Genomic DNA, 19,437 nt, shown 5'->3' on the forward strand with positions numbered 1-19,437 from the left:
CATGGATAGAGGGGCAGGCGGGGCTATAGGGCTGATGCAGGTAATCGAAAGGGGAGGGGCAGGTTAAAACGATTTACACTGCGATAACGACAATAGGTATGTAATAGGAAAGCAGGACTCGAATATACTTGCTAAAGTAAACTTAACTAAACTCACCTTAGGTAATTAGTTCTAGTTAGTTACATGTAATTCCTCCACTTCATACATTCTCCTTTCCTCTTTCTCCTCCTCTTCAACTTCCAATTCCAATGCCCAATTCTTCCTATACGTAACAAGCTACGCGCACAATGACCTCTTCCGATCTTCAACCTCCCCTCGATACGGCCCGACATATTCGTTACTGGCAACGATGTTTCCGTTCTGTACTCCCTCATCACTACGTGAGCAATGATAGTATTCGTCTTACTCTCGGATTCTTCATAGTCGCCGCTCTCGACCTCCTATCCTCGCCTTCCTCATACTCCGAACCTCCAAAGGATCCCTTGAAAGCCTCTCTTATAAGCCGAGAAGATCGTACCCGCTTAAGAGCCTGGGTTCTGTCACTACAACACCCGCAAGGTGGTTTCTGCGGTTCACCTCACCATGTTCTACCAGCAAAGTATACCACCAAGTGGGATGCTATTAACAATGTCGAATCCGCATTAGACCCAGCCAATGCTAATATGGCTGCTACCTACTTTGCCCTACTTCTGCTGGGCATTTTAGCCGAGGATGACGGCTCAAAAGCATTCGAGGGAGTAAACCGCATAAAAACTCTGCGCTGGCTCAAAACATTGCAAAGGGACGACGGAAGCTTTGGCGAAATCATTGACGAGGATGGATATGTAGGGGGAGGAAGGGATATGCGGTATTGCTACTTGGCTGCTACCATAAGGTGGGCTCTTGCGGGAGCTGAGACGGGCGAAGACTTTAACGTTGATGCTCTTGTGGCGCACATACGACGAGGGCAAACTTTCGATGGCGGTCTAGGCGAGAGTTCGACACACGAAAGTCATGCTGGATATGTGTATTGTGCCGTAGCAGCACTATCCATTCTTGACCTCACCAACCCAAAGGCGGCTACGGAACCGGATCGGTACCTTCGAGCCGGCATTCCCTCCATTCCGTCCTTAGTGCATTTCCTAGCTTGCCGCCAATTTGACTACCTCGAACCCGATTCCGACGACGAAAGTGATGAATCCAGGAACCACCCTCTACCCGATATATCTGCCTTAGCTATATCAGATGCACCTCAAATAGCTGGCTTCAATGGTCGCCTGAACAAGGTCGCCGATACGTGCTATACGTGGTGGGTCAGCGGTGCGTTGTTCATGCTCGGCGAAAGCCAGGTCATCGATCGCGGTCCCGCCAGGAAATTCATACTAGAGAAGACGCAACACATGATTGGCGGATTCGGAAAACATCCCGGTGCTCCTCCCGACGTGTATCACGGATACTTAGGGCTCGCTGCTTTGGCAACCTTAGCCAAGGCTGAGGGCGACGAAAAAAAGGAGGAAGGCTTAGGGAGATTCGACCCGCGTCTATGCATAGGAATTGAGGCCTCTCGGAGGCTTACTAAGGCTAGGGAGGCATTCTTGGCCTCTCCGGAAGAAGACGATGATAGCGACGATGATTGGGCGCGTGAGACTGAAAAGATAAAAAAGGAACTCGACTGGGATAAAACCAGAGAAACCATTGCACGACTAGAGGCTAAATGGAAGGCCGAGGGCAAAATACCTATTCACGAGATGGATAAGTGGAATCCTTTCTACCCACCGAAGCTGGACGATTTGGACGCCTAAACAGAGTAACGAGCTGAACCAACATAATTAAAGCATATCTACTTCTTTGCTTTCTCTCATGATTTCTCCGGAACGCGCTATACTGTTAGAAATTTGAGATTCGAGGGAGAAATTAATTAGATTAGAACGGGACTTAGAGGATAAATTATCAGAAGACGGCGGTGGGATTGTATGGTTCGAAAAGTCGATTATGAATCAACTGACTGGTCAAATATGTCCGTTCGGATAGGAGAATGCGCTGAACAAAGAACGATAGCGAGCGTTTGCTTTAGGTAGTCACAATAAAAAAAATCGATACCCTTCCCCTAATCGATTTAGGACTGCATTGTCGAAATAGAGATTGACGAATCACTAGGACTAGGTAGGACTCACGTCTTATATGAAAAATAGCTACATGTATCTAGGTAGGTTAAGAGGTACTTAGGCATACAAACTACTAACACACAAAAGTCTTAAAGACATAACTACCTGGTTCGAGTAAGCTTGATATCTTGGCTAAACTGGCTATAGCAAGTACGCATCGCATGCTATGCGCTCCTTAGATAAACTACCTCATAAATCCACACATGTAGATAGGTAGCTAGCTATCCGACTTGAGAGCCTCCCCAAATAAACAGGTATCTCACGATACTCTACGGCTCCAAGATTACGCATACATAGGTAGGTACACAGCCAATAACACCAAACCTCATTCATAATCATGCAACAGCCCTCCCCTTCACATACCCTCCCCCAACACTACCAACCCCCGGCAACCGCTCCACATCCAACACCAACGGCCCGCCCCCAGGACCACTAGCATCCAGACTGAGCGTGACGCGCGCCCTATCGGCAAGCACACGCACCGTCTCGCCGAGGTTCCTAAGGTCGGTCTCGAACTGTCCCGCTCTCGCGCTCTCGGCACCAGGCGTCGTAGCACCCGTGTTCTCCTGGTCTCGCACCTCGCGGATGTCGACGTTGGGATACGGGAGCCAGCCCTCGCGCAGCGGGATCAGGAGGATTGGGATCTCGGCTTCGGTATCTGGGGTGCTTTCGTAACAGTTCGGTTCGCTGGACGAGGAGGGTGCTGGGATGACGAAGTGGCCCTTGCGCCGACCGCCTAGCAGCCACGTATCCTGGGGCGCGGTGATCTCGTAGCTGAACTCGAGGTCGGTCTGCTCGGCGGGCGGCGTGTCTGTGTCCCAGACTCGCGTCCACTTTAGATGCAAGGCCGCGGGCAGTAGCTGATTGGCGGAGATAGTTGGGCTCGATGGGTTAGAGGGGAGCGCTGGGGACGGTTGTGGGGATTCTCGGAGTCGGATATCGGTTGTGTGTACGATGGTTAACGATGGTATGTCAACCGGAATAAGTATTGATCTAGGCTCGGCGGGAACCGAGGTTGTAAGACCTAACTTTGGATTTTCGGCTTGCCACGCACGTAGGAAAGATGTTAGGGTCTGCGAGCAGTCGGTACCGTCGGGTGCCTTGCCTAAGCCGGTGAAGTATTTAGCCCAGCCGATGGATGATAGGAATGCGGTCGAAACAGATCCGAGGAGAGCCGCGCGCTCAAGCTCTTGTTCCGTAAGATGATGCCGGACATGTGGAATCAAGATCGAGCATAGGAGCCGAGAGAATGGACGTAGCGGTTTGTCTTGCAGGGATTCAGTTATTGAGTTTTCAAATAGAGATTCGATCTCTTCTTGTAAGACGCTGTAATGAAGCCTAAGATACATGGTCTTCTGAGTCGTTGGTGTAATCTTCACATCAATATTGCGGGTGATCTTGTACAGTAGACTAGCTGGCTGTTTCGGGAAGATAACGACGGGCGCACCAGGCGGCACTCCAAATTCCGAAGTGAAGACTTCCGAGCTGAGGAGTTCGCTCCTAAATAAGCGCAGAGGACTGTGATTCGCGGTGGACACGGTGAAGCGGGAGTAGAGAGCTTTATGCTTAAAGACATCTTGGACATTGACTCCGAGGGCCAGGGCGGTATCGACGGTGGGTGTTTTCGAAAAGAAGAATTTGCCATTTTCAGTAGTATAAGACACATCGATGCGTATAGATATGTTAAGTGTCTCCTGCTCCACCGTGAACGGGAATCGGATTCGGACAATGTCGTTATTCGATATAGAATCAAAATAAAACAACCCTCCTTCCGGTGGCTTAGAGAAGCTAATAGAAGAACTGACGCACTTCGCTTCGCTGGTAAGTAGTCTTAACCCTCCCGTAGCCGCCTTAACTCGAACTTCCGCATTTACCAAATTATTCCAGCCGGGATCTAACTCGACGTCTACCGTATTGTTTCGATCTAATTGAACATGATTTGATGCGTGTAACCGCACGTCTAACGTATCGGCTTGGTGATAAATGACAACATGTGGGGAGTGGACAATATCGTTGTCTTTATTTAACGGTTGACCCGTCTCTCGTTCGTAATGAAGGCGCAAGTTGCTAGCTACAAGATCTATCTTATCGATCTCATAAGTCCCCGGGATCGTTGACTATGATAATTAGTGGGAGATCATAGTTAGATACTCACAAGGATAGACTCACATTGCTCTTCAGCTTGAGCCTGTTCTTGCCAGGCTTTATCACTACCGGTTGTGCGAGCTCAAACCGTATTTCCTTTGACGATTTCCCGGCCGGACTAACAACCCGTACTTTCGCCGAGTCAACTTTGAAGTTATCCACCAGCAGGCTCATCACCTTTAGGTTGAGGGAAATGCTGTCCTGACCCTGATGATACTCAGGAGGGCCATCAACTTCCACAACCGAGAAGAAGCTGGAAAGTGATATTTGTAATTCGTTCGGTAAAGTCTTGGTTGCTGCAAGCAGGTCGTCCAAGAATCCCTTGATAACGTCGCTATCCGGATAATCAACATCATCCATATTTGGTGTTCGGAATCCTGACTTCTGCGCCTGACGATCTCTCTCAGCAGCGGCGGCTTTCGTCAAAAGCTTCAGCATAACCTTGGCATACTCATCCTTTCGTTGGAGTTGCTTGAGGCTTTTTGAATACATAACCAACATAGATAATTCGAGAAGGCTCCAACCGCTTTCTCCAAAAAAGGGGGTGGTCCTCCAAAAGTAAGAGGAAGCTGAGCTGTAGTCGCCAAGATAGTATTTTAATACTGCGATATCTGCCATGCTTGCCTGCACCGAGTGATGATGATCGGCAACGGTGTAATGCCGCAAGGCTTTATCGGTGAGTGTCTCATAAAGGCGGTAGAAGTCGTCACTGTTGTCAAGGGCCGTCCTAAGAAGCTTACTGTCAATGCCCGAAAGCGACACAATAACTTCTCTATCTGCCGGTATATCATTATCCTCTGCTGCTGGCTTTTCGTCGTTATCGCTGTCCCCAAGATCAATATCGACCATTTCGACCATGCTTGTCTGTCCTATGACTGGTACGTCAGCCCAACCATCTTTCCACCCCCGCTTCTTCCCGCATTCAGCAAGAATATTTCTGGATAGAATATAGAGCTCTGCTCTCCTAGCAGCGAGCTCTTCTAGCCCAGCCTTGAGAAATGCGGACTGGCCGTGCTCGCCTATAGCACCCGGTGGATGCCCAGAGAAAATGTTTGGACTTGGAGGCGGACGGCCTACATTGGCGGTACCGCTTGTCCGTATAGACAGAGACGAGCCTCTAGCTGGATGCATCATTGTCTTTGGTTCAGGTATTGCTGACTTTGGCTCGTGGGAATCTGGAGAAGCCAAAGTAGATGATGGTATTGGCAAAGCTTTGGTGGACGTCTGGGCTAGGATTTGTTGCGCAATGGAAAATGCAAAAGAAGCCACCAGATTATCAACCACCTCCGAAACCAAAGGATCCGGTTGAGAAAGTACTGCTGTCTCATCTCCGTCCTCCTTTCTCATGTCAGATAATGCAGCAAAGACATCATTCCTCATGACTTGTGAAAGCGTCGGTATGAATTCTAACGTCCGTCGGCAGATCTCAGCAAGCATAGTTAAATCTTCATGCTCATTTTCTTTTTGTTTTGGGGGTGGTGCTCGAGGAGCAACGCCGTGTAAAACGGACTCCTGCTGTTCCTTGAGCTTTGCCAGCAGTTCTTCTCTGGTCGACCAGGCATTCCCAAGCCGGAGTAGGAGAGAAATTTGCCTCGCGAAGATATAACATCTGAAGTCGAAGACGGAAACATTGTTGGCGACGATCATATCTCGATACGGCTTCTTCGTAGAGCTGATTGGAATATCATCGTATGCGTCTTTCGGCTGAGTAGCTTCGGTCTGGGATGATTGCAAATCAACTAGTTCATCTTCGTCCTCGTCATCGACCCCAGCGACCGCCGCCCTGGCCTTGAGGGCGATTTTCTTCAGCTCCTCTGTGTAGCCTAGCAGCGCATTTGTAGCAGAGCTAGATCCGGCCGACGTTTGGTCTTTGACAATCATATCGAGCCCCACGCTTAACTCATCGTATCCCACTAACGCATCCTCCACCAAGCCTACACTTTCGAAGCCCCGAGCTAGTCCTTCCTTAAGAATGAAGAACGTGCAAAAGTTCCATCCTGGCAAAGTCCTCTGCGCGTCCTTCTCCCTAATATCCTCCTCGTATTGGCTAACACGTAGGTCAAAGCTGGACAGAATGAGACTGCGAAACTTGGATACGAGATCCGTCCAGGAATTCTCCGTCTCTTGTTCTGTTTCAGTATAACCACTAGGTACAGCCGGTACCACGCGCGGAAGTAGATCATACGGGACATCGTTAACACCAATACGAATTTGGGCGATCCGATCCACCGTTCCTTTGCTAGAAGTGTTGAAGTCAGACCTCATCTTCTCGAGAATTGGGCTTGACCCGGGCCTCCACCTAGATGCGGCGGAGCTCTTCTCCGATACAGACCCCGAGTCGCGGGGTTGGGTCGCAGCGACGGTATTCGGTATAACAACATGAACAATAAGCCATTCGAAGGCATCGTGGTTCTCGGCCGTGTTCCTCTTAGAGCTAGAGGAAGGTGTATTCGTTTTAATCCAGTCACGTATCTCCTGTCTCACATGCCCCTTATAAGAATCGTTATCGTCACACCGTACTAGAAACACCTTTAGATAGGGCGTTCTCCTTAACCCCGGTATCTGATGCCGTCGAGCGGGTGTACTGTTCCGATTTGCAGTCTGGTCGACAGCGTCGGAGGAAGACGTCGCTCCGATCTGAGTCTGAAAGCCATCATCGCGAGTAGCGGCGCTCTCTAGTGGTTGGGAAGGGGGCGGAGAGGACAGAGGCGAAGTGATGGAGTTCTTGTCACCAGCCGGGAGGAGGTCGACGTGTAATGTGTCAATGGAACGAAGGGGTCCGGCATGGGATTGCCAATGGAGATTGCGCAGAGGGAGTCGAGGTACTAGCCCGGGTGCGAGAAGCTTAAAGACATCATGGGGATCGAAATACTCGACTATAATAAATCAGCAAGGCCGGCGCATGGCTTAAGGAGGTTATGTACGAAAGCACCTGTGACTTTAGAGGTAGAGAATGGCTGTTCCATAGCGAACAGCTTTAAAGATTCGCTCTCTATTTCATGGCTGGGGTGACAATGATATTTCCGTTGTATATACGAATTAGAACGATGGTAGCATAGGTATAAACGCCCTAGAGTGTGAACAATTGTCTATGTATTAGTCTGGGTTAAGAGGCATGTAGGGGTATGTATCAGTGTAAATGTTGAGGCTGTCGCGGGATCACCAAGTCGCCATATCGATAGGTACATGTAGAGGTACCTAAACTAAGAGGTTATCGATACCTCTAAGCTCCAGCATCACGCTAATGCGTAACAAGGTTCAGGGAGTAAAGCCGACCGAGAGCGGTGACAAGCCACGGTGCCCAATTATTGGTTAACATAAATCTAGGTTAGGTACATTTTGGATTTGTATATTTGTATTGTACATAGCGGGGTCCGGCAGAATTTTAGGGAAATATTTCGCCATATGGATGGCACTGATGTATGCGACGGGGGACAATCTAATAGCGATGGCGAAATCCTTAGGTCAGCCAGGTTGATTTCAATAATACAATCGCATAGTTTTACAATCGAATAGTTTTTCCACGTAGAAATCAATCTCGGGCAATCCCAAGCAATCCCAGGCAATCTCAACAACACATTCGTCTTTATTAGGAAATATGTCGGGCCTCCAAGCCATTCGATACTCGCGGGGTAAACTCGAAGTGCTCGACCAGCTTAAATTACCCCACGAGCACCACTACGACCAGGTCTCGACGAGCGAGGAAGCATTCGACAGTATAAAATCTATGAGAGTTAGGGGTGCACCGGCCATTGCTATTGTAGCTGCCCTAGCACACGGAGTCGAACTGAACAATGGAAGTTGCAGTAAGTATCCCTTGCAGCCCTACCAGTTCGGTTCCACGGCGGTCAACGACAATCAAATAACTAATCCGGAATAGAGGCCTCGACTGCAAACGAGACGATATCCTACATCGACTCTCGCCTAGATTACCTTAAACAATCGCGCCCGACAGCCGTAGATCTCAGCAATGCAATTACCCACCTTAAGAACACGATCCGATCCGTGAATGTAGCCGGCAAGGAGAACGATGCGGCAGGACGTGACGCGATCATCAATGCGTATATAGCTGCCGCGGAAGAAATCTTTCGAAGGGATACCGAGACCAACCTCTCCATAGGCAAGCATGGCAGCAAATGGTTGCTCGAGAATGCACCGACCAAGTCTTCCGATGGCAAAGTGTCAGTCCTAACACATTGCAATACGGGATCGCTCGCTACATCAGGCCACGGAACAGCGCTCGGCATCATCCGCTCGTTACACTCGGGCGGCCATCTACACCACGCCTTCTGCACCGAGACTCGGCCATACAACCAAGGAAGCAGGTTGACCGCCTTCGAGCTAGTGTACGAGGGCATTCCTTCCACGTTAATTACGGACTCCATGGCGGGCGCCCTGTTCTCTACCAAGAAGACCGAGAACAACATTGCTGCCGTCATTGTAGGTGCAGACCGAGTCGTACGCAATGGAGATACAGCCAATAAGGTGGGGACTTACACGCTCGCTGTACTCGCCAAATATCACGGTCTGAAATTCATCGTGGCAGCGCCGACGACGAGTATCGATTTGCAAACCGAGACAGGCGCGGGGATTAAGATTGAGGAGCGAAAACCGGAGGAGCTGACGCAAATCAGCGGAGCTGTAGTAGGAAAAGACGGAAAGGTGGACGTTAGTCGTACGGAGCGTGTAGCGACCGCGCATCAAGGGATCGATGTGTGGAACCCGGCATTCGATGTGACCCCGGCGGAGTTGATCGATGCCGTGGTTACGGAGCGCGGTGTTGTCGTGAAGGGAGCAGATGGGACCTTCGACTTCAAAGGCATCATCCCCGAAAGGTGACCCATGGCAGTTTGAAAACAAGAATTAGCACCGAGGAACACCATGGAGAGATCAAAGGGCCGGCTTTTCTGCGGTTAGGAATTATAACCTTAGTGGTTCAGCCCAAGACATCCATCTCCTCTCTTGGGTATCCTATGACGTTGTACGAATTAGCGGACATGAACAAATTAGAAGAGCTATGCTTAAATTTCCCCAGTCTCCCAGACACAGACACAAACCGCTTAGCTTTCGAGAGCATGCAGGATGAGCTTCTTAAAATCCTCCACCGCCGTTTCCAAATCCCCAAGCTTGATCGCCTCGTCCGGGCCGTGCGCGACAAAAATAGTTCCCGGTCCATATAGATATCGTGTGTGGTTGCCTTGTAAGTAGTGTACGTCCGTTCCATAGTTCACGGTGGTAGTTTCGAAGCCTGTATTAAGAGTTAGACGGCCTAGACGATAGTAGTGTAGAATTTCCTGGCTTACCCTCGACGTCGCAGTCGCACTTGACCACGCCATAACCGCTGTTGCAATCGAATTCAAACGCGTCCTCGTCGACGCTACGCATGACGTCCTGCAGTCGCTGCGCCACGATCTTCTCGCCTCCAATCTCAGGACCGACGGCCACGCGGACCGCAAGCCGGGCTGTCGCCCTCTCCGGAATCACGTTTGCAGCGACGCCCCCCTCGAATAATCCGATGTTTACAGTTGTGTTGCCAAACTCTTCGCTGCTACCTAGGTCTGTATCCAGGACACGTACCAGACCGCGAGCCAGAACCTCCGTCGCACTCTTGCCCAGCCACGGATATCCGCTGTGGCCCGCGTGCCCTTTCACTGTGATGTTGCAGCTAAAGATGCCCTTGTGGCCGCAAACAAGACGACCCTCGGTTGGCTCGCCAAAGATGGCCGCCTTAAAGTCGGGAGGAGGGCTCAATTGGCTACGCGTATCCGAAAAGAACCGCATCCCATCACCCGACGTCTCTTCCCCAACCACATACAAAAGCATAACAGAGTCCTCCTTACCAACAATGCGACCAGATTCGAGCAAAGACTGGAGGGCAATGATCTGCGCGGCCACACTAGCTTTTGCGTCGACACTACCGCGGCCTGCGATCACAGTGTCTGCGGTGGGGTCCGCATCGGTTCGCGAGTAGGGAATAAAGGGTGGGACAGTATCGATATGGCTGGAAACGAGCACCTTTGGGGATGGGTGTCTGTTGGGACCCGGCCAGGCGAGGACGTTGAAGCGGGGCTTGCCAGGATTAGAAGTATTAGTCGGTGGGAGAACTTCGAGCTGGACGACAAAGTCGCGCGCCGAGAGATAATCGACCAAGAATTTTCCAACCTCGTTTTCGTTACCGCTAATCGAAGAAATCTCTACGAGGGACTTGTGCAGGGAGACTAAATCGTCACGATAGGCCGGCGCATTAGAGTCGGAAGCGGACGAAATGACCGAACTTGGAACTTGAGCTGCTTTGATAGGTTTCTGAAGCTCGAGTCCCAGGACTTGGGAACTACCAAGGAGCAAGACCGAAAGAGATAACTTCATTTCCAAATCTAAGGATTAAAGCAAAGGAACACGCTAATTGAGTTGTTGTTAGTCCAGCAACATTAACCGCATAGACCATATGGAAGATGTTGAAGTTGGTAGGTTTCTATTTAGTAACAGCTTCCGATAATTGTTTACATAGATACTACAAAGGTAGGTACCTTGATGGTTAGAGGATACAGCCATACAGCCACAGGAACTGCCACATTTTGTCACGTCATTCTACGTAACCTAAGGCACCTTATTAAAATCACCTATCTCTAATAAATTATGTCGAAACTCATTCACGAACCTTCAGTCTATAATACTTACCTGGGCAGTGAAGGCAGGTATGAATGGCTATCAACACATTATGACTTATTAATATTTTCGTCCCATATTAGTTTACGAATCAATTATAACTTTGAATTCATCATTCCGTTTTATAATGATCGAGTTCCTATGTAATCTAAGTCAACCTCTCATGCGATACTCATAAATGACAGTGTTTAATACTTTACTATGTAGTCTCTGAACTTGATTCCAGACGTATATCACTAAGCCACTGGCTTTGTGCTATCTATATATTCTAGGTATATTTCGTCCTTCTACTTTTTTGGTTTGGGTCTAGGTATTCACAGGCGATTTCGGTATCGTGGGCTATACTTCTTTCCTCGTAAGCTCCAAAGTTCCAAGTTCTATGTCTTCAGTTTTATAATTAAGGGGACGCATCCATAGGGTACCTATGAGTTACGCTATATTGGTATCTCATTGAAGATCAATAGGTGATAGATATCTTTGAGACTTAAGCGTGTAAGATAAATAAGCCTAGTATAGATATAACTGGGTGGATGTAGTTATATGACCTTTTGTTTGATTGCTTGGTAGTCTTCGCACGTCTCTGCTATGAAGAATGGAACATTGAAGAGTTTCATTAGCATCTAGTTACCATACTTATTAACATCTAGGTATGAACTATGCTACAATTCTGTTACTTGCACAACAAGGCCGTTCAAGAAGCCAACCCATGTAAGGATGAGGTTTTGATCTAGAACGTATATAGTCAAGGCCTAAGGTATCAGCGGCTATAGTATCAAGTGTAATATAATACAGATTGTACTAGATAGCTCAAAGGATTTGCATGGAGGATTTAGAGTCTTAGCATAGATAAGTTATATTACTGATCTAATTAATACGTGTGCCACCGCGCTACGACCAATGTAAAAAATACAAGCGAGGAAGACACCTCGAAGGCATCAATTGAGGTTCTACCAATAATTATTTACACCAGCAATTGTAGACCGAAAATTTTAGTTCTAATGCAAGCCCTAAGATCTCACTCAACACGAAGTTTAGTCGAGTCAGGTGGTTCGTCGTAAGTTTATAGTGACATTACCACTTGAATTGGCCTAAAAATATCTCTGTATGAGAGGATACTATGTTCTATAGGTAGTTAAAGAAGTTGGAACCAAGACCCGAGAACTCAACGTTAGTTCGAATTATCTTGAGGTATGTATTAGTCGTATGTTATGAATTACTCAATATAGAGTCATTCCTCGACATAATACTTGGTATCTGGGGGCGCAGTTAATAAATAAGAGTCATGTGGCCAAAGTTGCGCCTACACCGTCACGAAAGCGAGATCTCTAGGCGATGAGCTGAACAGAGCTGAACTAGCTGTGCCGCACTGGGTAATTTCCGCATCGCTTACGGGTGGGCCGGCATAGTTTCTATGACCAGTGGACAATGCACATGTGCTCGTGTCGATGCTTGGCATGGGAATCAACGTTACAGGGACAATCTGAAATGGAGTTCTAGGCTTCACTCGGTATGGCACCTCCTTGAAGTTTAGTCGGTGACCAGGCCTAGTATCTCACGATGTGCCTTAGGCCCGAAAGCGACGTGCAAGATCCTACTAGGACTTGGAAATTCGCGTATAAAGACACCGGGAGGTCCAGCTCGTTCACGATGGCATCTCTTGTGAATCACGACGACATTCCTCTTGCCAAATTCATCGATCAGGATTAAACTCGTTAGCGTACACAATGAGGTCTCTACTACCAACGCTTTCCCTGGCTATCGCCGTTAGCGCTATCCCCGACATCACCGTTGTTCCCAAGGAGCTTTCTTGTAGCAACTGGCCCTTCTTTCGGCAGACGTCTAGCGTTGCGGGTCCATTCAACATCTTCGCCGACTCAACCGACAAAGACATCGACGGCAACAAAGCCAGCTATACCAACATATCCGATGTTACGATTGCCTCTGCTTGGGTACGAAATCTTCGCTACATCTCTAGGTTAATCCTGCTTGGAATACTAACGCTATAAAACAGTTGGGTATAAGCAACATCAAAGATGTAGCAGTTCCTCAAATCCAATGCCAGGCGTTCGGCAGCGCAGAGATGTTAGCCGTGAGCTTGAACGGCCAATTCCAGCCCCTCAGCATATCAGAGTACATTTATCACGAGTACGACGGTTTAATCTTCGCGAAGACCGTGGCTCGGGGCGCTCCCATCGAACCTCACTGGCATTACTACCCCAACGGCACCCGGCAGGATGGCACGTTTTTGGGGTGGAACAACTTCACGACGTGGGCGTACTTACTCGATGAGGCGTCTCAGAAGTACCGAATCCGTCTCTTAACAGACACGTCGCAGAAGCTCTTAGACGGAGAGTTCACCGGCTTCGTGCGAGCTGGCTTTCCAGGTCTGTCCGACTAAATGGTTGCAGCTGTTGAGGTTTCTAGCAAGCAAAGGCTTGGGCAGTGTAAAGTTGCCTACTAATGTCTAATGTGTTCTTGCTTTTTCAAGCTAGCTTAGATATTTAATGCCACTTGAACGCCAACTAAGCGTTGGATCTGTTTACCCGTATCAAATTATTCTGATGTGATGTTCTGCCAATGCCGGGGGTTAGAACTGGGGAGGAATTACTGAGCCGCCTATTACGTTAAAAACCCCCATGACCTAATAATATTAACATTGTGGATTAAGTATATATAGCTACCTATTTATGAGCTACCGTGAGCTCATGGGCTTTCTATGTAGAGATCCTTAACTACAGGTTAGGGATTTGGTTCACAGAAAGCTCGCAGCAAAGTTGTTAGCCGAGTTAACAAATAGAATCCACCAAACTCTTCTAGTACAAGACAACGAGAATTGCGGTCATTCCAGGACATACATCAGCTGATTGACATATGGTTAATCTTCTCATCTTCTCCCTCCGAAAATCGTACAGCGTACGTAATAGATACCAAAAATACAACAAAGCTGTACAGTCCGAGCCGCGTGTGTGCTGTTCACCGCTCAGCTGACAACCTAGAAAACAAAAATACCAAGATAGATATCTACCTAGGTATATAACAATACGGCCGGGAATCCCGTCAAAACAACAAGAACTCGCTCCGCTACAATGCGTTCATGCTATCACTGGGTATCATCAAGTAAGTCGTTATCCCCTATCACGCTCACCAGCTGTGACGGTTCCAACAGCGGCACCAAAATTCAGTGCAGCATCTTTAGAGTCTGCCTCACCTTCGTAAATTTCCTCTACCTTTTCTCCAGGGACTTGCAGAATGGGACTGAAATGCTCCACTTCCTCGACGTCGTCGTCAGGCTCGACATCACATATTGCTTCTTCGGCTTCTTCGTCCTCTTCTTGGATAGTAATTTCGCCGCTCCTCCTCCCTAGTCCGCTCGCACTCGCATTCCGGCTATGACTACTAGAGCTAGGACCGGCACGCGATGAGTTGCCAATAGCGAGCATGGGCCCTTTGAATAAATTTCGCTTGCGCTTCGCGAATAACACAGAGGGGCTATTCGACATAAACGGATTAGGAGAGCCGGGAGGATTTTGCGCCGACTTAGATGAAGGCATGCCTTCGTTAAAGGTTAACGCGAGTGCTGGTCCGCGGACGAGACGAATATTAGACGGGAATGACGTGCTAGTCGGCGTGGCAGGGAGAACTTTGACCGAATGATGCGGTGATCGCCCAGGTGTTCTCGTTGTCGACACGGATCCGGTAGAGCTTGTTGAACTGGCCTTCGAGTGCGAGTGGTGGTGATGAGGCATCGTTCGAATGGAGGATAGGGAGGAAGAAGTCGACTTTCGCCCTCGAAGACCAATGGATGAGCGGCGCATCGTAGAGCGCGGCGTTATCGGGCTTGGAGATAAAGATTGGCGTTTGTATGATGAGGTACCGGACGGTATGCGATGCGGTCCCTGGTTGGAAGACGTCGAAAGCGGAGTTGGCGTAGGCTTCTTCACTTGGTTACCGTCGCTTCTCCCAATGCCTTTAACATTCCCGTTGGGTAGATTCGGCGAGTTCCCACCGCTCAACTCAGCAGCGCCTTGTAAAGAGGCGGGATACTTACTCGTGTGAGGTCGAGGACTAGGATCCTTGGGATTCTTGCTGGTACCTGACTGGCCGTCTTTAGCGGCTAGGTTAGGAGTAGACATGCTCCCTCGCTTATTGGGTCTGTGCCGTCTTGTACTCTCGACAATCCAGTGTGTCCAGTTCTTCCATGTGGCGACAATCGCCTGCGATGGCTTCCTGCGTACTTTTTGTGGTGGATGAAGCTCTTGTGTTTCATGTCCTAATGCATCCGATGTGGTTACAAGGTGGAGGGTGGAGCCTCTAGATCTCGCACTCCGGAGGATGCCTTCTTTCGGCGGTGGTATTGGCCGTCGTTGTCGAGAGGAGCTAGCCGATCGCACAGAGTCCTTGTCCACTGGTGGTGGCGGCGGAGTACCGTCGTCAGCGTTCGGGTGAGTATTTACTTGAGACTCAGGCAAGTTAGGCAATTCCGGGACTTGGAAGTCGCTGTACACAGTACTTCTCCTTTCTGGACGACCTCTCATCCTGGGCATGGGCGGTTCGCCTAGTATCCCGGAGCCATTAGGGTCCTCATCTAAGATCGGCGCCATGCGTTCAAGCTTGCTAGATGCCGCGGAAAATCGCCGCGAATTTCTATTTTCGGCTTCCCTTTCTCTCCTTTTTCTCTCGCGCCGGCGAGCTTTCCTCTCCTCCTTTTCTAGCAATAGTGTCCACCAACCAGCCAGCACGTCGCATCGTTGCGCTAGAACGCTTTCGATAACAGCATCAATATCCACGCCGGCACTTCGCATCCGCTGTAGACAGTCCTTCTCCAGATGTGTAGTGAATGGCGGAGGCTGGTGTAGCTTAAGAATTGCTTGCTGTTGAGGAGCATACTCCGCGAGAAATGCATGGGAAAGGATCTCGGGTAGGGTAGGTCTTAATAGAGGCCGTTTGGAGAGGAGGAGCTTGATTAGGGCAACAGCGTCAGGAGGAAGATGCCCCGGGTACTTTGGCTCCTCCGTTAGGATCTTGGTTCTCGTTATATTATCGTCGTCGTCGTCGAACGGCAGCTCGCCGCACAGCAGCGCATAAAGAATTACACCTAGGCTCCACACATCTATTTTCTCGCCGGCATATTTCTCCCCTTTTAACATCTCCGGCGCCGAGTAACATATCGTACCGCAGAACGTCTGTAGATAGTTGGACTTGCCTTCGTATTCGCGAGTAAACCCGAAGTCGACCAACTTGACGTTCTCATGTTTGTCGAGTAAGATGTTTTCGAGTTTAAGATCGCGATGGACACATGACTGCTGATGTACGTAGGTAACAGCACCGACGAGCTGTGTAAATATCCTCTGTACCTTTTCGGCAGGGAGAGGACCATTATTAAGGAGGTAATTATAGAGCTCGTCGCCTAGGCTAGGTCAATAATGATATTATCTCGCGGTACTGTGAATTACGGCATACCTGGGCAGTACTCTAACACGAGCCATACCAAGGACTCGGTTACTATTATTTCGTACAGGCGCGCGATATGAGGGTGGACGAATTGCCGGTGATGATGGATTTCTCGGGCGAGGTTGGAATCATCCTTATTGGCTGACTTGAGGACGACCTGTTGCAATTAGGACCGATTCTAGGGGAGGGTCTGGTCGAAGCTTGAAAAGCCTGAGCGTGACAAACCTTGGAGCCATTCGTAAGCCTATGGTTTGCGAGATAGACCTTTCCAAAGGAACCCTTCCCTATTAACCTCCCTAAGGTGTAATTTCCAACATGTTTTAAGTCCTTGTTCGAGAATTCGCTGTGAGAGACGGAAGATATCAGTACCTAACCCCATATGATTTACGCGAAGGAGAACCGGACTTGAACTTACTCGAGTAACTCCTGATACGAATTGGCGAGCTGTAAATATGCGAAGTACCGTCAGCAATTAAGCATGTAAAATACACCCCCAGGAAAAAGACGTATACACCAGTTTTAACTAACCTTTGCTTTCCGCCCCAGCGCCTCGGCCTTGGCTTTATTTGTCTGCATGACCCCCTACAACCTGTCTTCAGCACCACCCACTCCTTCCAGGGCGCCGAGTGTTCTGTATTCACGTTTCGACAGATATTGTAGACGTGACAATTTGTTCGTTGACTGAATTGGGACAATAGATTACGCCTCGAGGATGGCGATCGGCGCCTAACCAAATGCGATGGAGCATGAATAAAATAGCCGATTATAGTGAAAGATAGCACAGCGGTAGCTATGTCGACCTAACTGCGGTAACGGGTAGGGCAGACGGGTTCAACGGCCACAAAGACGTGGGCTTTGGGCGATTATGCAGGGACCTCGTCTCTCGGTCTTCGTGTTAACATGTCTCGCGTCGCGGTGATGTCTTAGTCTACGGAGCGTCGAAAGCAATTAGTATTGAATAAAGTCGTTCGGCTCGTGGACAATAGGTAAGCTCGGGAAATGTTCTAAACCGGACGTAGTGGGTAGAAATGACACTCTTCCCGCCGTGATGGTGATGGTGTATATTTGATGTTACGCAAAGCAATATGTTTCCGACTTGCTACAAATTAATTACAACCAAAGTCGGGAGAAGTTTCTAATCCTCTTTCTGAAAGCGATGGCAGGTACGGGCAAGGATCGCCATTGCCCGGGGCTGCCCGAGCTTCGACAGCTGACATTACCATTGCGCGGTGGTCTCATGCAGGGATCCGCAAGCAGGGCAAGAGAAACCACCGGGGTATTAGCGGCCTTAGCGGCCCTAGCGGCCCCTTAAATAACCTTATCGATACTGCCTGTCACCTATGTATTGGTCTTGCTTTAGGTACATGAGGTACCTAGCCCGCTAGCCTATCTCACATGGCCAACCGTTCATTGGAGCTGAGTGTACCTAGCCTACAAAGCCCCTATTCTTCTCTTCTAGCTCACATACAACCAGAATTCACTTACACCTATAACCCTCAAAGATTACGATCTCAAATATTCAGAAACACTCCTCCCCCAACGTACCCCTCCTTTATAAGTCCACATTCCTGGAGCATTACCGTTCTTCAATCCATGGATAGCATCAGCAAGATCTGGTCCAAGCCCCTCTTCCTTGATCTCTTTGATAGGGTACAAATACGTCTTAAAGGAGAAAAGTATCGCTCGCGTCTTGGGCATCCGCGTCAACGTTTGTAACTCCATTCTTACCCGAGTCTGCTGGCCATTAGTTAGTGCTTGTTCAATGGATGTTCACATGTTCACATTGCATTGCGATTCTCACCTCTTCGATGTCCACTTCAATATCTTCTTCAACTTGGTCTCCTTCGTTGACGTGATTACCAGAAACATTGAATAACTCAGAATTAGTTGTTATTGACCACTACATTTTCATATTAGTGAACCTAAGGTTAGGTATGTATGTGGTACCTATACAACTCTTCGGTTCGCAGATAACTCACATTGACCCGGCAAACGCTTTTCCCAACTTCTAAACGGCTAAAATATCTTTCCATACTCAAACCAATCTTTTCGTATGACGGAACTGGTTCATGTATATCCTTCAGTAGCTTTCCTATCTTACTGGCTGGATCGAAGCCACTTGGACAGCAGCATACGAAGCCAACACATTCATGCCCATCTGGTGTCTCGCGTAGAAAGAACATGTCATCTTCAACGGTTTCACCAAGGCTTCGTAACGCAACTACCGGGTCATCAGGGGGCAGAAGCGGAAGGGAAGCACCAGTAACCCGATTATGGAAGAGTTTCCCATCCCGTTCGAAGAGCGTCGGATATCTAGTTAGGAGGTAATCTAGAAGATATGAATATGTTTCCCTCACGGCCTGAATACCGGAAGGCAGACAGCCCAGCGTGTGGTTTTGATGTTTGGTCATTGTGACTTGTCGCTCTTGTATGCGTGACAAATAATTACGATCGATAATTATGAGATCTGACGGAGATGTTGACTTGAGTGCTATATAGGGTAACACTATCGTGAGCTTTCTACGAAACGACAGCATTGGTTATTTTGAAGAGCTCTTCACATACCCATCGTTATATGATAGATCGGCTTGAATGGTCGAAACTTATGTGGCTCTGTTGTCTGCCAATCGAACTTGTCGAGAGGTTTGACATCAGGCCCAGGTTGGCGAATTTTATCATCGTTTTCATGAGGTAACTTGTCGATTTGCTGTGTCACTTTATCAATATTTGAACTCGTTATAGTAAACGTCACGACGATGCTTGCCTTTTTGGTATGATGATGCCATATCTTTATGAGAACGACGGATAAACTTAGCAAAGCTAATGAGACGAGAAAGGCCGACATGCTGTATAGCATAGTGTTGTGACTTTTCTATATTGTCATAATAATGATTATGTGTTACATTAACGAGAGATATACTCTTATACTAATGCTAAATTCAAGCCCCACAACTGCGATACGGAGCTTTGATAATGACCTTGATTGATGTCACTAGATCTTGCCTGAGTTGGCCGATGCCGGCCGGCGCTT

General features: G+C 48.6%; 7 protein-coding genes across 7 annotated transcripts; 3 read left to right on the plus strand and 4 right to left on the minus strand.

Annotated features, from left to right (window-relative positions):
* Nucleotides 1–61: 61 nt before the first annotated feature.
* Nucleotides 62–2,208, plus strand: F5Y00DRAFT_233281 (terpenoid cyclases/Protein prenyltransferase). Its single transcript, XM_048007291.1, has one exon. The coding sequence runs from the start codon at nucleotides 288–290 to the stop codon at nucleotides 1,779–1,781; it is 1,494 nt and encodes a 497-aa protein (XP_047866352.1). The 5' UTR covers nucleotides 62–287; the 3' UTR covers nucleotides 1,782–2,208.
* F5Y00DRAFT_37864 (trafficking protein particle complex subunit 10) lies at nucleotides 2,131–7,470 on the minus strand. The gene is made up of 3 exons (XM_048013574.1): nucleotides 7,222–7,470; nucleotides 4,314–7,165; nucleotides 2,131–4,261 (listed from the first exon to the last, which is right to left on the minus strand). The coding sequence occupies exons 1-3, from the start codon at nucleotides 7,253–7,255 to the stop codon at nucleotides 2,480–2,482; spliced, it is 4,668 nt and encodes a 1,555-aa protein (XP_047866353.1). The 5' UTR covers nucleotides 7,256–7,470; the 3' UTR covers nucleotides 2,131–2,479.
* Nucleotides 7,471–7,649: 179 nt separating this feature from the next.
* F5Y00DRAFT_37873 (methylthioribose-1-phosphate isomerase) lies at nucleotides 7,650–9,335 on the plus strand. Its single transcript, XM_048013575.1, has 2 exons — nucleotides 7,650–8,095; nucleotides 8,170–9,335. The coding sequence occupies exons 1-2, from the start codon at nucleotides 7,888–7,890 to the stop codon at nucleotides 9,126–9,128; spliced, it is 1,167 nt and encodes a 388-aa protein (XP_047866354.1). The 5' UTR covers nucleotides 7,650–7,887; the 3' UTR covers nucleotides 9,129–9,335.
* F5Y00DRAFT_37878 (Zn-dependent exopeptidase) lies at nucleotides 9,261–10,790 on the minus strand. The gene is made up of 2 exons (XM_048013576.1): nucleotides 9,593–10,790; nucleotides 9,261–9,537 (listed from the first exon to the last, which is right to left on the minus strand). The coding sequence occupies exons 1-2, from the start codon at nucleotides 10,653–10,655 to the stop codon at nucleotides 9,350–9,352; spliced, it is 1,251 nt and encodes a 416-aa protein (XP_047866355.1). The 5' UTR covers nucleotides 10,656–10,790; the 3' UTR covers nucleotides 9,261–9,349.
* A 1,219-nt stretch (nucleotides 10,791–12,009) lies between these two features.
* On the plus strand, nucleotides 12,010–13,503 carry F5Y00DRAFT_233289 (uncharacterized protein). Its single transcript, XM_048007292.1, has 2 exons — nucleotides 12,010–12,904; nucleotides 12,967–13,503. The coding sequence occupies exons 1-2, from the start codon at nucleotides 12,680–12,682 to the stop codon at nucleotides 13,351–13,353; spliced, it is 612 nt and encodes a 203-aa protein (XP_047866356.1). The 5' UTR covers nucleotides 12,010–12,679; the 3' UTR covers nucleotides 13,354–13,503.
* A 72-nt stretch (nucleotides 13,504–13,575) lies between these two features.
* On the minus strand, nucleotides 13,576–17,674 carry F5Y00DRAFT_37968 (kinase-like protein). Its single transcript, XM_048013577.1, has 5 exons — nucleotides 16,935–17,674; nucleotides 16,822–16,850; nucleotides 16,632–16,749; nucleotides 16,416–16,563; nucleotides 13,576–16,362 (listed from the first exon to the last, which is right to left on the minus strand). The coding sequence occupies exons 1-5, from the start codon at nucleotides 16,980–16,982 to the stop codon at nucleotides 14,081–14,083; spliced, it is 2,625 nt and encodes an 874-aa protein (XP_047866357.1). The 5' UTR covers nucleotides 16,983–17,674; the 3' UTR covers nucleotides 13,576–14,080.
* Nucleotide 17,675: 1 nt separating this feature from the next.
* On the minus strand, nucleotides 17,676–19,321 carry F5Y00DRAFT_38013 (uncharacterized protein). Its single transcript, XM_048013578.1, has 4 exons — nucleotides 18,972–19,321; nucleotides 18,386–18,897; nucleotides 18,208–18,306; nucleotides 17,676–18,140 (listed from the first exon to the last, which is right to left on the minus strand). Exons 1-4 carry the CDS (start codon nucleotides 19,261–19,263, stop codon nucleotides 17,910–17,912), a joined length of 1,134 nt encoding a protein of 377 aa, XP_047866358.1. The 5' UTR covers nucleotides 19,264–19,321; the 3' UTR covers nucleotides 17,676–17,909.
* Nucleotides 19,322–19,437: the final 116 nt, after the last annotated feature.

This window comes from Daldinia vernicosa, assembly GCF_022497035.1.
Source record: "Daldinia vernicosa strain CBS 139.73 unplaced genomic scaffold F5Y00scaffold_15, whole genome shotgun sequence".
NCBI lineage: Eukaryota > Fungi > Ascomycota > Sordariomycetes > Xylariales > Hypoxylaceae > Daldinia > Daldinia vernicosa.

What these genes read in the sequence shown, in the direction of transcription:
- F5Y00DRAFT_233281 (XM_048007291.1), top strand. Translation starts at nt 288, where the DNA reads ATGACCTCTTCCGATCTTCAACCTCCCCTCGATACGGCCCGACATATT.
- F5Y00DRAFT_37864 (XM_048013574.1), bottom strand. Translation starts at nt 7,255, where the DNA reads ATGGAACAGCCATTCTCTACCTCTAAAGTCACAG. An exon ending in CTCTACCTCTAAAGTCACAG is followed by an intron (nt 7,166 to 7,221) that starts GTGCTTTCGTAC and finishes GATTTATTATAG; the next exon opens with TCGAGTATTTCGATCCCCAT. An exon ending in GGCTCAAGCTGAAGAGCAAT is followed by an intron (nt 4,262 to 4,313) that starts GTGAGTCTATCC and finishes TAATTATCATAG; the next exon opens with TCAACGATCCCGGGGACTTA.
- F5Y00DRAFT_37873 (XM_048013575.1), top strand. Translation starts at nt 7,888, where the DNA reads ATGTCGGGCCTCCAAGCCATTCGATACTCGCGGGGTAAACTCGAAGTG. An exon ending in ACTGAACAATGGAAGTTGCA is followed by an intron (nt 8,096 to 8,169) that starts GTAAGTATCCCT and finishes AATCCGGAATAG; the next exon opens with AGGCCTCGACTGCAAACGAG.
- F5Y00DRAFT_37878 (XM_048013576.1), bottom strand. Translation starts at nt 10,655, where the DNA reads ATGAAGTTATCTCTTTCGGTCTTGCTCCTTGGTAGTTCCCAAGTCCTG. An exon ending in GTGCGACTGCGACGTCGAGG is followed by an intron (nt 9,538 to 9,592) that starts GTAAGCCAGGAA and finishes CTCTTAATACAG; the next exon opens with GCTTCGAAACTACCACCGTG.
- F5Y00DRAFT_233289 (XM_048007292.1), top strand. Translation starts at nt 12,680, where the DNA reads ATGAGGTCTCTACTACCAACGCTTTCCCTGGCTATCGCCGTTAGCGCT. An exon ending in TTACGATTGCCTCTGCTTGG is followed by an intron (nt 12,905 to 12,966) that starts GTACGAAATCTT and finishes GCTATAAAACAG; the next exon opens with TTGGGTATAAGCAACATCAA.
- F5Y00DRAFT_37968 (XM_048013577.1), bottom strand. Translation starts at nt 16,982, where the DNA reads ATGCAGACAAATAAAGCCAAGGCCGAGGCGCTGGGGCGGAAAGCAAAG. An exon ending in CGCTGGGGCGGAAAGCAAAG is followed by an intron (nt 16,851 to 16,934) that starts GTTAGTTAAAAC and finishes GCATATTTACAG; the next exon opens with CTCGCCAATTCGTATCAGGA. An exon ending in TCGTATCAGGAGTTACTCGA is followed by an intron (nt 16,750 to 16,821) that starts GTAAGTTCAAGT and finishes CGTCTCTCACAG; the next exon opens with CGAATTCTCGAACAAGGACT.
- F5Y00DRAFT_38013 (XM_048013578.1), bottom strand. Translation starts at nt 19,263, where the DNA reads ATGCTATACAGCATGTCGGCCTTTCTCGTCTCATTAGCTTTGCTAAGT. An exon ending in AAAGCGTTTGCCGGGTCAAT is followed by an intron (nt 18,307 to 18,385) that starts GTGAGTTATCTG and finishes ATGAAAATGTAG; the next exon opens with TGGTCAATAACAACTAATTC. An exon ending in TTGAAGTGGACATCGAAGAG is followed by an intron (nt 18,141 to 18,207) that starts GTGAGAATCGCA and finishes AATGGCCAGCAG; the next exon opens with ACTCGGGTAAGAATGGAGTT.